The sequence below is a fragment of the Rhinoderma darwinii genome, chromosome 1 (assembly GCF_050947455.1).
Source record: "Rhinoderma darwinii isolate aRhiDar2 chromosome 1, aRhiDar2.hap1, whole genome shotgun sequence".
Classification (NCBI taxonomy): Eukaryota; Metazoa; Chordata; class Amphibia; order Anura; family Rhinodermatidae; genus Rhinoderma; species Rhinoderma darwinii.
In genome coordinates, this window is record NC_134687.1 from 476,948,260 (window position 1) to 476,961,450 (window position 13,191).

At 40.9% G+C, this 13,191-nt stretch overlaps 1 protein-coding gene across 11 annotated transcripts in view; it reads left to right on the plus strand.

Moving 5' to 3' along the window:
* Nucleotides 1-13,191, plus strand: part of PITPNM2 (phosphatidylinositol transfer protein membrane associated 2) — a 352,986-nt gene that overhangs the window by 292,364 nt on the left and 47,431 nt on the right. For 7 of the 11 annotated variants that reach the window (XM_075834044.1, XM_075834085.1, XM_075834078.1 and 4 more), the window contains 2 exons: nucleotides 2,549-2,719; nucleotides 9,666-9,815. In XM_075834044.1, coding sequence (XP_075690159.1) covers nucleotides 2,549-2,719; nucleotides 9,666-9,815 — 321 coding nt within the window. The remainder of the gene's footprint in view (nucleotides 1-2,548; nucleotides 2,720-9,665; nucleotides 9,816-13,191) is intronic. The other 4 variants (XM_075834087.1, XM_075834089.1, XM_075834090.1 and 1 more) reach the window with 2 other exon arrangements.

Below are 13,191 nucleotides of genomic sequence, written 5' to 3' on the forward strand. Positions count from 1 at the left end.
TCCATGGTCGTTCAATGGCTGGCTCTGGGATGCTTGGATGAAATGTAGCCAGGCTAATATATTCATGGAGTTTATAGGTGTATTTGCATAGATTTCCTTGTAAAAGAAAACCTATTTGGATTAGCTGGCTTCTAATACTGTGTGTGTATTGTATGTGCTTGAGCCCATTTAGATTCTGTATACCAATAATTCTGATATTGACCATGGCATGTTTGGTACCTTTAGAACAGATTGTAGTGCAAAAAGTGCCTGTTCATGCACTTGGCTGTTTAATGGCTCTATTTTGTATGGAGCTGTAATAGGGATCCCATTGAAGTACCTTTAGGCCATGTTCACACGGTTAGTTAAATTGGACACATATTTACTGGGGTATTAACATTCAAGGGAGCTAATCCGCATGTTGAAATCAGACGGCTTTTCAGTGTGGAATCCAAGGGAATAAGTAGCATGCTACTTATATGCGCTATATTTTTTTAATGACATCCCTTGCTTTATTAAAGAGGCTCTGTCACCAGATGATCAAATCCCTATCTCCTATTGCATGTGATCGGCGCTGCAATGTAGAGAACAGTAACGTTTTGTTTTTTTAAAAACGTTCATTTTTGGCCAAGTTATGAGCTATTTTATATATATGCAAATGAGCTTTGAAATGGACACTTCTGAATCTTTTCTGTGAGATTTCCAGCAAGGGAAACGAAATCTCGTTTACCTTGTAATCTCGCGAGATTACGCGTGGCTTGCTGGAATCTCACAGAAAAGCTTCAGAAGTGTCAGGATTCTGAATACACATGACGTCCAGGCTGGAGGTCATGTGTATTCATTATCAGGACACTTGTGTATGTGGCTGCACATCGTTCTAGTAAGAACACTATGTGTATGACGCTGATTGGTCAGCGTCATACACGTAAACACGCCCAGTTAAAAACACAATACACGCCCAGTTGGACATACGAAAAAAAACACGCCCAGTTGTCCATTTCAAAGCTCATTTGCATATATATAAAATAGCTCATAACTTGGCCAAAAATGAACGTTTAAAAAAAAACGTTACTGTTATCTACATTGCAGCGCTGATCACATGCAATAGGAGATAGGGATTTGAGAATCTGGTGACAGAGCCTCTTTAATTAAGGTGATAAATGCCAGTGATGTAGTGCAGAGTCTGATGCTAGGTTTACTTTGATGACCCTAGTAGCAAATTAATTCCAGTGAGGCTATTGGCACCCATGTGACAAGTGTCAGTGGCAATGTGTAATGATTCATTCTTCAGTGTCTACTGCTAGCTTCAAATTAGTAGGAAGTCAGAGTTTATTGTACTTGATACATGTAGCGGACTTCCTTTTTCATGATGTCGTAAATGTCAAGTAGCATATATGATGACACTGATGCTTGTGCAGACCTATAGTAAGAGAGAAAGCGTAAGCCAAGCAGGTTTTAGTTGATGAATGATGGGCATCTTTGAAAAGCAGCCACTGGGGATACAATCAACTCTTTTCAGTAGAAAGTCAGTCACTTTTAATATTACACAAATGGTGTAAACTTCAGGCAATGGTGGGACACCAGCTTGGTTCCTTAGGACAGAGCTCGGGGTCCTTCCTGATACAGGGGCACATTTACTTTAAATCCAGACCCTTTCTCCCTCTTGGCCTTTAACAGCAATGTTTGCCGCTTTTGTGGGGAGGCCCCAGACTACTTCCACCCACATCTCAGCAAATTCAATCACTAAGAGGCCCAAGGCAACTTCCACCCACTGCATCCGGTGTCTCTGTCGCAGCAATCATTTGCGCGGAGGTTCCTGCACTTCACCTGCCACAGCAATGTGTTCTCTCTGGCTTCAGGGCCTACTCATGCCCACAAGCACAACAGCACCCCTGTAGCTCAATGGGCCACTGCCCACAAACGAAACACGGTTAGGCCAGACCAGCCACCTTTTGTCAATTAAGCACCGTCCATGTGTGAGGCACGCAGTGTCCCTTCAGTGTTGGCAAACTAAAGTATCAATCAAAAATGAGGCCTGGGCCATTCTTCCCTGCACTTGCAATAAACCACAATTGTCTGAACAGTATTTCATAGCAGTGAGCTTTTCTGGCTTGAGGACCTACTCCGCTCATGTAACCACAGGTCCTGTGCAAGTAACAACACATAATAATGCAGCCTGGCCTTGGTTGCAGCATAGCAATGAGAATATATACATATAGTGACATATTTTCTCCTCCAGTCCTGGATCTATAAAGGAGAAACAGTTAAACATGCATACCAAGAAAGCATTTAAAGAGACCGCAACATACTGTATATCTCGACATTCTTTTATGCGGCTGCTCTCTTGAAATAAAGGGGGGGCCCTTCCACCTTACAAAAGGCTAAACATTTAAAGCTACCATTTATAATCCATATACAACATTATCTGAAGATGGCAACAGAGTGAAAGCTACATGAAAGGAGCCTTAGAGCACAGAACAGCACTTTATTTGCCCCATGTTTCTTATAAGAGATTGTGTCCATCCCTTCTGACCATCTCCATATAATGTTTTCTTGTTTTTACTAACAGTTTTCCAGCTTAGACCTGGCTGCCAGCAGGTTTATAATCTATTCCATCCAGCTGATCCGTCTGCATCCCGCATTGAACCACTTCTAGAAAAGAAGTTCCATCTGCTGCCTCCCTTCAACGTCCCTCGATATCAGAGGTTCCCATTAGGGGATGGTAACTCTGCCCTCCTGGGTAAGTCATTACTGTACATTTATCACTACTAGAACTTGTTTTACACAAAGTTTGATCTAAATGTAGTATCTGAATTAAATCCATCCCTGGCATGACACAACTATTCATTGTGTATATTTGCCCTTTTCTGCTGTAAATATTGCTATATTTTTTTTAGTTCAGGTCTTTCTTTAGTTTATTCAGATACATTAGGGATATTCTAGGCATATTCTAGTGTATATTGATCTTTACTTTTGAATATCAGTTATTATTAGTTTTTAAAACAGAAATATACATATTTAATATGGCCACAACTGGCCTGCGGCTGAACATTTTCTATAGGTATATGTGCAGTAAATGGTGGTTATGGGTGTTAAACAAATATTTTAAGGAATGTAGCCCCTAAAGCCACAAGAATCCGTGATTTCAACAACTCATGAGGAATTTTACATTAGTGATGTGTATCATATCTCAATGTTCCTATCTTGAGCAAGTTAGCAGAGAATTCGCAAATCAAGAAAGGATTGAGTTTAGTTTTTTGAAAGATAACAAAAACAATATACTGTTGACATTAACACTTGCAACTTACTGGTTACACTAATAATAACTCAATTTAAGATTTTTGTCTTGTCGATTTTTATGTTTTCTTTCATCCTTTAATGGGTGTGAAACAGTTGTCATTGCATCTAAATGTACTTAAAGGGGTTGTCCACTACCAGACAACTGATGACCTATCCACAGGATAGGTCATCAGTATATGATCGGTGGGGATCTGACACCCGGATCCTGCACCGATCAGCTGCTCCGGCTGCCTCCGGGCACTGGATGTCCATGCCAGAAGTAGATGGCTCCGGTCACAGAGTAGCGGCAGTACTGCCGAGCTCCTTACAATAAGAAATGTAAGGAGTGAAAAATGTTGGTGGTGCCTCCTAACACGCACTACAAGGCTTTCTTGAGAATAGTTGGTCACCTGCTGGCTTTATCACTGTTGATAGACAACTGTCTGAATGTATTCAAGTGCTGCCCACAAGCACAATACTTGTGAAAAAGCTTCATTATTAAGTTTGAAGGACTCCCAAATAAATGATTTCAGGAACAATTCAATCTAGTTTTATATCTCAAGACCATAGAATTTTTTTAAGCCACGTGGTACAAATAAGAGCTGTCAAACAATAGACACTATGGATCTTGGTATTGATCAGCCACCGATGAGATCCTTGAAAAAGCCGACCTCCTCTCTGTTCTGTCATTGGCTTACCAATTCAAATTCTAAGTAAATATGGGCTTATACATACAGTGCCTTGCAAAAGTATTCATCCCCTTAGTGTTTTGCCTGTTTTGTTGCATTACAATCTGAAATTAAAATGGATTTTAAATTTAATTTTATGTAATGGACCTGGACAAATAGTCCAAATTGTGAGTGCATATGTATGTACCTCTTTCACTATAAAACCCCTAAATAGGGTCTGTTCAAACCAATCTTCAGAAGTGACATATTTATTTGAATAAGGTCCCAATGTGTGTAATCAAAGAGTCGCATGATGTCAGTATAAATACACCTGTCCTGAAAGACCCCTGAGTGCAACACCACTAAGGCTGGCGATACATTTTGGATAGCTGTCGGCCGAACAAGCTCGGTCGGCTGACGGCTATTTCTCCCAACTTCCCCATACACATACATGCCCGGCTTGGCCAAGCGTGCATGTGTTCTCAGGCAGACAGGCTGGCAGCGGCTTCTCTAATAACGAACAAAGGGATCATCATGTTGAAATTTAACATGTCCGACCCTTCTCGCCCCTGTCTACTGCTGTTCGGGGGAGAGTCGGTACGCTGCCATACTCATTAGATGGTCGGACGGTCCCATCTAAATCAGCGGGTTCAGCTGACGTACATCTAATGTGTATGGCCACCTTGAACTAGCAACATGAAGACCAAGAAGCTCTCCAAACAGGTCAGAGACAAGTTGTGGAGAAGTATAGATCAGGATTGGGTTATATAAAAAAAAAACCTTGAACGTCCCACAGAGCACCATTAAATCCATTATAACAATATAAAAAGGATATGGCACAACTTCGAACCTGACAAGAGGAAGGTCGCCCACCAAAACTCACAGACCGGGCAAGGAAGTCATTAATCAGAGATTCAACAAATATACCACTGATATGGCCTCCTTCAAATTGCGTTTGTGCCCTACGTTTATCGTGTACATCGGGAAAGCTTAATAAACTTGTTTATAGGGCTCCTTTAGCCTGATAGAGACCAAAAGTGTCCTTTTGGTCTCTGTAGGGCTTATTTAAAGAGGCTCTGTCACCAGATTTTGCAACCCCTATCTGCTATTGCAGCAGATAGGCGCTGCAATGTAGATTACAGTAAAGTTTTTATTTTTAAAAAAACGAGCATTTTTGGCCAAGTTATGACCATTTTTGTAGTTATGCAAATGAGGCTTGCAAAAGTCCAAGTGGGCGTGTTTAAAGTAAAAGTCCAAGTGGGCGTGTATTATGTGCGTACATCGGGGCGTTTTTAATACTTTTTCTAGCTGGGCGCTCTGATGAGAAGTATCATCCACTTCTCTTCAGAACGCCCAGCTTCTGGCAGTGCAGACACAGCAGTGTTCTCGACAGATCACGCTGTGACGTCACTCACAGGTCCTGCATCGTGTCAGACGAGCGAGGACACCGGCACCAGAGGCTTCAGTTGATTCTGCAGCAGCATCAGCGTTAGCAGGTAAGTCGATGTAGCTACTTACCTGCTGATGCTGCTGCAGAATCATCTGTAGCCTCTGGTGCCGATGTGTCCTCGCTCGTCTGACACGATGCAGGACCTGGGGAAGTGACGTCACAGCGTGATCTCTCGAGAACACGGCTGTGTCTGCACTGCCAGAAGCTGGGCGTTGTGAAGAGAAGTGGATGATACTTCTCGTCAGAACGCCCAGCTAGTAAAAGTAGTAAAAACGCCCCGATGTACGCACATAATACACGCCCACTTGGACTTTTACTTTTAAACACAACCACTTGGACTTTTGCAAGCCTCATTTTCATAAATACAAAAATGGTCATAACTTGGCCAAAAATGCTCGTTTTTTAAAAATAAAAACGTTACTGTAATCTACATTGCAGCGCCTATCTGCTGCAATAGCAGATAGGGGTTGCAAAATCTGGTGACAGAGCCTCTTTAAGTCAGTTTAGCTTTTTTTTTTTTTTTTTTTAGTATGGAGTAGTAGACTACGCTATTCCTTCCTAAGGTATCCTGCAAAAAAAAACTTATAGCGCACGGTATACTTTTTTTTTTAACATGAGCGCCAATGGGTGACATGCCACTGTATAGCATCCATCACAGGTATACATTAAACATAGATGTCGACAAGCTCCTGACATCACTGTCCATATATGGACAGTGATGTCAGGAGCTTCCCATTGCAGCAGACTTTAGCCCTGGGAAAGTAGTAGTATAGGGGAGAGGTGTTATCTACCAGAGTTTTTCTTTAAAGCGGATCTGTCACATACATATACTGCCCTCTCTCAGGGAAGCATAAAGAAAGTAGTAAAGCTAGTACATTTTTAGGTAATGTACCATAGTTTCATAATGTAATAATTATACTTGCGGTGCGCAGCCAGCGCTGCAAGCTTGAGTCCAAGTATTTCCATAAATTTATGCTGTTCCTGGCCCTCCCCCTTTCCCGCCGCTGATTGACAGCTTTGCACAGTAATAGGGAGAAAAGTGTCAATCACTGGCTGAAAAATGGGGTATCATGAAGCTTGCTGCGCGACACCAGTATAACTACAAAACTCCCAGAAACTACAGCACATTACCTAATAATTGACAGCACATGGAAATCAGCTTCTTTATGCTGGCCTCAGACAGGGCAGCATAAATATGACAGATCTGCTTTAAATAGTATCTATCGTCTGGAGAACTGTCCGAAAGTCTCTGTACCATTTGCATATTTTTTTTAACCCTTTGATTATGCCTATTATTTGTTTTCTGTATGTAGTGGTGCTTAAAATGTAAAGGTAGCAGAGGCGTAGCTAGCAGGGGGCAGTGGCTCCAGGCAGCTATAGGGGCATTTTTCTGTGTGCGGCAGCTATAGGCACATTATACTGTGTGTGGGCCACTAAGGAGTCATTACACTGTATGGGGGCAGCTACAGGGGCAGTATACTGTGTGCAGTCCACTATAGGGGCATTATATTGTGTGGGGCAGCTATGGGGGCATTACTCTGTGTGGGGGCCAGGAGGGGGGCATTATACTGTTGGGGGCAGCTATGGGGGGCATTATACTGTGTAGGGAGGTACTTTAGGAGCATTATCCTTTGTGCGGGCAACTATGGGAGTATTATCCTTTGTAGGGGCCACTAAGGAGGCATTTTACTTTGGGGGTGCAGCTATGGGGGCATTATGCTGTGTGGGGAGGCACTATAGGGGCATTATATAGTGTGGGGAGGCACTATAGGGGATTACACTGTGTGGGGAGGCACTATAGGGGATTACACTGTGTGGGGAGGCACTATAGGGAATTACACTGTGAGGGGAGGCGCTATAGAGAATTATACTGTAGGGAGGCGCTATAGGGGATTATACGGTGTGGGGAGGCACTATAGATGCATTATACTGTGTGGGGAGGCAATATCGGGGCAAGATACTGTGTGTGGAGGCACTATAGGGGCATTATATGGTGGGGGGCACTATAGTGGATTATACTGTGTGGGGAGGCACTATAGGGGCATTATACTGTTTGGGGGGCACTATAGTAGATTAAACCGTGTGGGGAGGGACTATCGGGGCATTGCAGTGTGTGGGGAGGCACTTTAGGGTCGTTCTACTGTGTGGGGAGGCACTATAGGTGATTATACTGAGGAGGGGGGCACTATAGGGGATTATACTATGTGGGGAGACACTATACTCTGAATGGAAATTATGTAAACAACTTAGCTCGCTATGCTGCAACACCCATTTACTTCTATGGAAATGTAGCTGAGCAAACCACGCTATTTACATAAGCCTGACCCTGCCGGATGCGCCTCTGCAGTTGTAAACACGAGTTGGGGAAGCCCACTGGGTTGGGGCCCACTCAGATGTTCTCCCCCCATGAGCTAGTCACCTAGCTACGCCTCTGAAGGTAGTTTCTGACGCCTTTTTGTTGTAAATATTATTTTAAATTTAGAATATATTTTAAATATCCTAGAAATTCATATTAAAATGGTTTGGTTGTAACATTACACAAAAGTAAAGTCAAGTGGGATTTTCGATGCTGCTCAGAGACGTTTTCTCACTAGGGATTTAGTTGCTCATAGTTTATAATCATTTTATCCTTGCTGTAATAGAAATCAGCACTTCATGCATTGACTTCCTAGTGAGGTTGTGATGGACTCAGTGGGGAGTGAGGTAGAGCAGCCTGGACCAATGATGAGGAAGGAGGTGGATTTCAGACTACCTCAGAATACCTGTAGGCATTGTAGCTAGACTGTAGTCACAGATAACCGCTGTGACCTAGTGGAGCTGAGCTATAAAGCAAGAACTGAGGAAATTAATATCAGGTAAGCATCACCTATGGGTACTGACGTTGATATAATTTTTAAGCTTATCATTGGATATTTGTTTTCATTTTAGATATGTTACAGGTCAGACAAGACATTCTACTGTCAGGAGTGAAGCCATGACAAGCTTTCACCTATTATTATGTATTAAAAATAGTATGTTGGCCACCATTATAATTGATGGTTTTACATTGCTGACACTTTAGGTTATTTGGTGTGTGAGCACGGGTGACCTAACTCTTGATGAACATTGAATGTGAAGCTCTCACTTTGAGTAATATTGTTAAATCTAGCTACTGTGTATTTCTTCATGATATTGCTTGATGATTTTACTTATTTTGCAGTTTGTTTTTACCTGTACAATATAGAAAAACACATCTCCATGCTCATACAATGAAAGCTGTCAATCATTGTGTGAGCCTCTTTACACACTAGCGTCCTGTATTCCATCTATAACAGCGCCATGATGGCTATGAGAGATCCCATTGACTTTTAATGGGGACTGTCACATTGGGAAAAAATGTATTGTGAGCAGTGCCTGAAACTCATCCCCCACACTCCTCAGATTGAGCGAGGATGTAAATCAATAAATTACATTACCGCCAAATGATATGTCAATCTGCTTCTCCTACTCTATAATGCTAGGCTCACACTACTATTTCAAATGTATATCTTAACAAACATAGCTGCCATAAATATTTACAGAAGACATGATTATAATAGAAATAATATTTGTCAGCAGTAAGGCCCTGTTCACACGGAGTATTTTGACGATTTTTTGGGCGCGGAAACCGCTCTGCAAAACTTGTCAAAAACCGTCCGAAAATGTCTCCCATTGATTTCAATGGGAGGCGGAGGCGGTTTTCTCCTGCGAGCGGTAAAATCGCCTCGCGGGAGAAAGAAGGGACATGAACTATCTTCGTGCGGTTACGCCTCTGATCTCCCATTGACATCAATGGGAGGCAGAGAAAGTGTATTTCGCAGAGTTTTTTTGCCTGTAGCAGGCAAACGGCGTGCAGGAAGGTCAAAATCTGCCTCAAAATCCCAAACGGAATTTTGAGGCAGAATTTTCCTCCTGCAAAAAACTCAGTGTGAACTCAGCCTAACTATCCTGCTTGTTGATAGTTTCTAGGTAGAATCATATTTCTTTTACACTGCACAGTAAAATCAAACTGTCAAAATAATTAAACCAGGAAAAATTATTGATTCGGCTATAGCCAAGGTTAATCAAAAGTGTGGCTTCACTTTAAGATGTCTGCCCAAGTAACCAAGGGGTGCTGTGTACAGCATGGCCCAGTAAGTCTTATCCGGTCTAATTTTCCATTTCAAAGGAAGTGTGTTGACTGACTGTATGTTCTCTGTTACATTGTCTGGTTTCATGTTGTAGCGTTTTTGTATTGTTTTTTTTTTTGTTTCCCTCTCATCTCCATCCAGTCGAGGCTATACAGAACAATCCCATCCTTCTCATGGAAGGCAGCCCAGCGGTTGCTCTCCAGCGTCAAGATGGCGTCATGGAAACCAGTATCCCTGTTCCTGTCCTAAGCTGCCAAGACACTTCCAGTAAATCTGCCTCTAGTGCTGAGTGTGTGTATCCTCCCCTCCTGTTGTTTTTCTCCTCTGCACCATAAGTTCTCTACTGCATCCTGTCTAAGTTGAAAGCTTTTCTGCAAGGTGCTGTCACCATCATTACCATAAAAAGGAGCGGTCACTAATATTAGTAATCATAACACTGCTAGAGGGGAAATGAATGTTCAGAAGCAGGTTTCCCCACTGCCTGGGGGGTTAGAAGCCGGACCCATGGCAATCAGCTTATCACCGTGCTGGCTTTTCTTTAAAAAAGTGTTATCTTCATGAGACAGCCCCTTTAAATGTTTGTGGCTAAACTACTTCGTTTAAAGGCTATGTATTTAAAGGCTTATTTCATTTTGAACAACTTTTTAAATGTTTTTTTATTAAAAAAAATTATTTACTTTTTGAGATCAAGTTTCTTTGTATTTTTAATACATAGAAGCGGTATCTTACAATCAAAGCCAAATCCGTCACGTCTGCAGGACTGACGCTTCAGTGAACGCTGGTCCTGCATGTCTCTGACACACAGGATCCAGCTGTATCTAAGTGGTCCTGCGTGTCTCTGAAACAAAGGTTCATTTTATTATTATCGATCACATCGTGATTGATAACAGATGGATCCTGCGTGTCAGAGACACACAGGACCAGTGTTTACCGAAGCCGTCAGTCCTGCAGACTTGATCGATTCTGCTTTAACCCCAAGATACAGCTTCTATGTATTCAGAATACATAGAAGCTGTATCTCAAAATGTAAACATTTATTTTAATACAAACCAATTAAAAAGTTGTTCAAAATGAAAAATAACATTGATTAAAAAAAACCAAAAACATATGGAGTAGGTGCCAGGATACCGAGGCAATGGTATTCTGTGAAGGTGTTCACACTTCCAATATAGTGGACTGCACTGACTTCCCGCGCACTATATATTTTTCAATATGCAGCATGTTTCACTGTATTTCCCCATAGAAGCACTGTTGTCATGTGCTTGATGCATTGCATTATGCAGCGCCTGAAGTATTGCACACTGTACCAGAGATCGAAATTCAATCGCAAGTGTGAAGGAGGCCTATCGACTAGGTCATATTTGGGTCATTTATATTCATTTGAAGTGTTGAACGTTTAAATGTTTAGCTCAAAATATTTCTATATATGTATTATATTGCAATTTACATCAGATAATGAGGCTGATACTACATGTAAGAAAAGCTTTCAGATTAAGTTAATCCTGAAGAAGAGCATGTGTAGATGTTTTACATTGATCTGTGACTTGCACGGCTTTTTTTTAAAAAATTTCGATGTAAATGCTTTATTGTATAATAGTAAACGTTGTTTAACAAAGTGTCATCATTTGAGCCATCATGTCTATTCTACGCTGCTCTGTACTTCCTGGCTTTCTAGTTTTATGCCGGATTGTGTGCTATAATTACTAGAACCATTTTCATCTTTTCATTTTGACTTTTTTATATGTGGCAGTTGCTTACACAAGGAGACATATTTTGCATGCTTTTCTGTGTATTTTTAGCTTGTCTATGTCTTTATAAGACAAAATATATTGTATTAAAACCCCTTAACGACCAAACCATTTTTTTCATCCTCGCATTCCAAGAGCCATAGCTTTTTTTTTTTTTCCGCTGGTGTAGCTGTATAAGAGAATGTTCTTTGAGGGACGAGTTGTTTTTCAATGGCACCATTTTGGGGTACATAGAATTTATTGATTAGCTGTTTTATTTATTTATTTTTTTCATTCTACCATTATTTCTTTTGCAGGTTTTTTTTTTTAGTCATTTATTCTGCAGGTCAGTACGTTTACGCTTTAGTACTTTTGCACAATAAAACATGTTTGTGTTTTTCTGTCAATGTAGCTGTATGATGCCTTTTTATTGGTATCATTTTGGGGTACATATAATTTTGATTAGATTTTTATTTATTTTTTTAAAGGTGAAATGGGAAAAAACATAAATTTTGCCATTGTTTCACACCATAAGCCATGCGGTTTAACGATTTCGGTTTTTTTCTACGGGTTGTTATGATTGCGGCAGTGCCTAATATGTAGTTTTTTTTTTTTTTTAAGGTGAACCACTTTTTAAAAAAAATCAAATTATTTTTAATAAAAAAAAAAAAGGGTTTAATTTTTGTCTAATTAGGGGACTTGAAGCAGTGATCCTTCAAATGCTTGTATAATATAGCAAAGTATCACTGACAGTCCGCCTAGTCGGCCAAGCTGATTGCATCGTGGGGCGCCGATGGGATGTCAAACACTTAAATGCCGCAGTCGCTATTGATTATTATCTAAGGGGTTTATCACCGATCCTGGCAGTTGTGGAAGGAGCCCAGCTGTTTATTACTGCCGTGCTCCTGCGGCTGATTTCATGTGTACAGTGGCAGTACCCATGAGATCTCAATGACTACTTTATCTGTCATAGAGCGGAACTAGAACCCATCATTGGTCGTTAAGGGGTTAACCTCTATGTGAGGTACTAGAGACTTTACCTAGAACACTTGATTCTTCTTTTTTCTATCTTTCAAGGGATAAATACATAAACTCTGGGTCAGACCTTGCCTTCAGCTTGCATTATATCCATGCCCTTAGGTGTAAATGAGCTAATAAGCTTAGCTATGTCTGACCCAAATATTATTAACATAAATTTCTCATAGGTTTGGTACCAAAGATTTTTTCTATGGTGCATAAATGCCAGTGTTATGTTTACTGTTATTTTTTCACTAACAGACGTTTTTTTATTCTCTTTGTACTGTGTAATATTTATTAACATTTCTGTAACATAGTGAAGTTCTACGAGGCACTGTCACTATGGTAAGGGTGGCATTCAGCAAGTTGGATGTAAAACTGAATTAGCGCAATTTACAGGGGTTATTGGGAATACGAACTGGTAATGAGTTAGAATATTGTATTGAGATAATCCCCCTCCATTTTAATATGTGGTGACATGTAGTGTATTTTTGCGTATCAACTTACCTGGTGCAGTATTTCACAAGTAACAGGTCCGTTCTGGGCCGCCATCGGGTCATGTGATCATCGCCTTGACTCTCCTAGAGCGTCTGGAGGTACTGGAAGTCAGTGACTCAATATAAGCCTTTGAGAGCCTCGTTGTGAGTCACATAGACTTGCATTCAGACACTGAATTCTCGTACCTACAGCAGACACTGTAGGAGTCAGAGTGAAGATCACATGACCCAACGGCGGCCTTCAACGGATAGTTTACCCGTGAAATACAGCACCAGGTAAGTTGATACATATAAAAGTTGAAATTCAACAAAAATACTGCAATGGAAAAGGGAAGCAGTTGCCCAAAGCAACCAATCAGATTGATTTAATTTAATTTAATTTTCAAAAGTACCTCTGCAAAATGATAGGAAAAATCTGATTAGTTG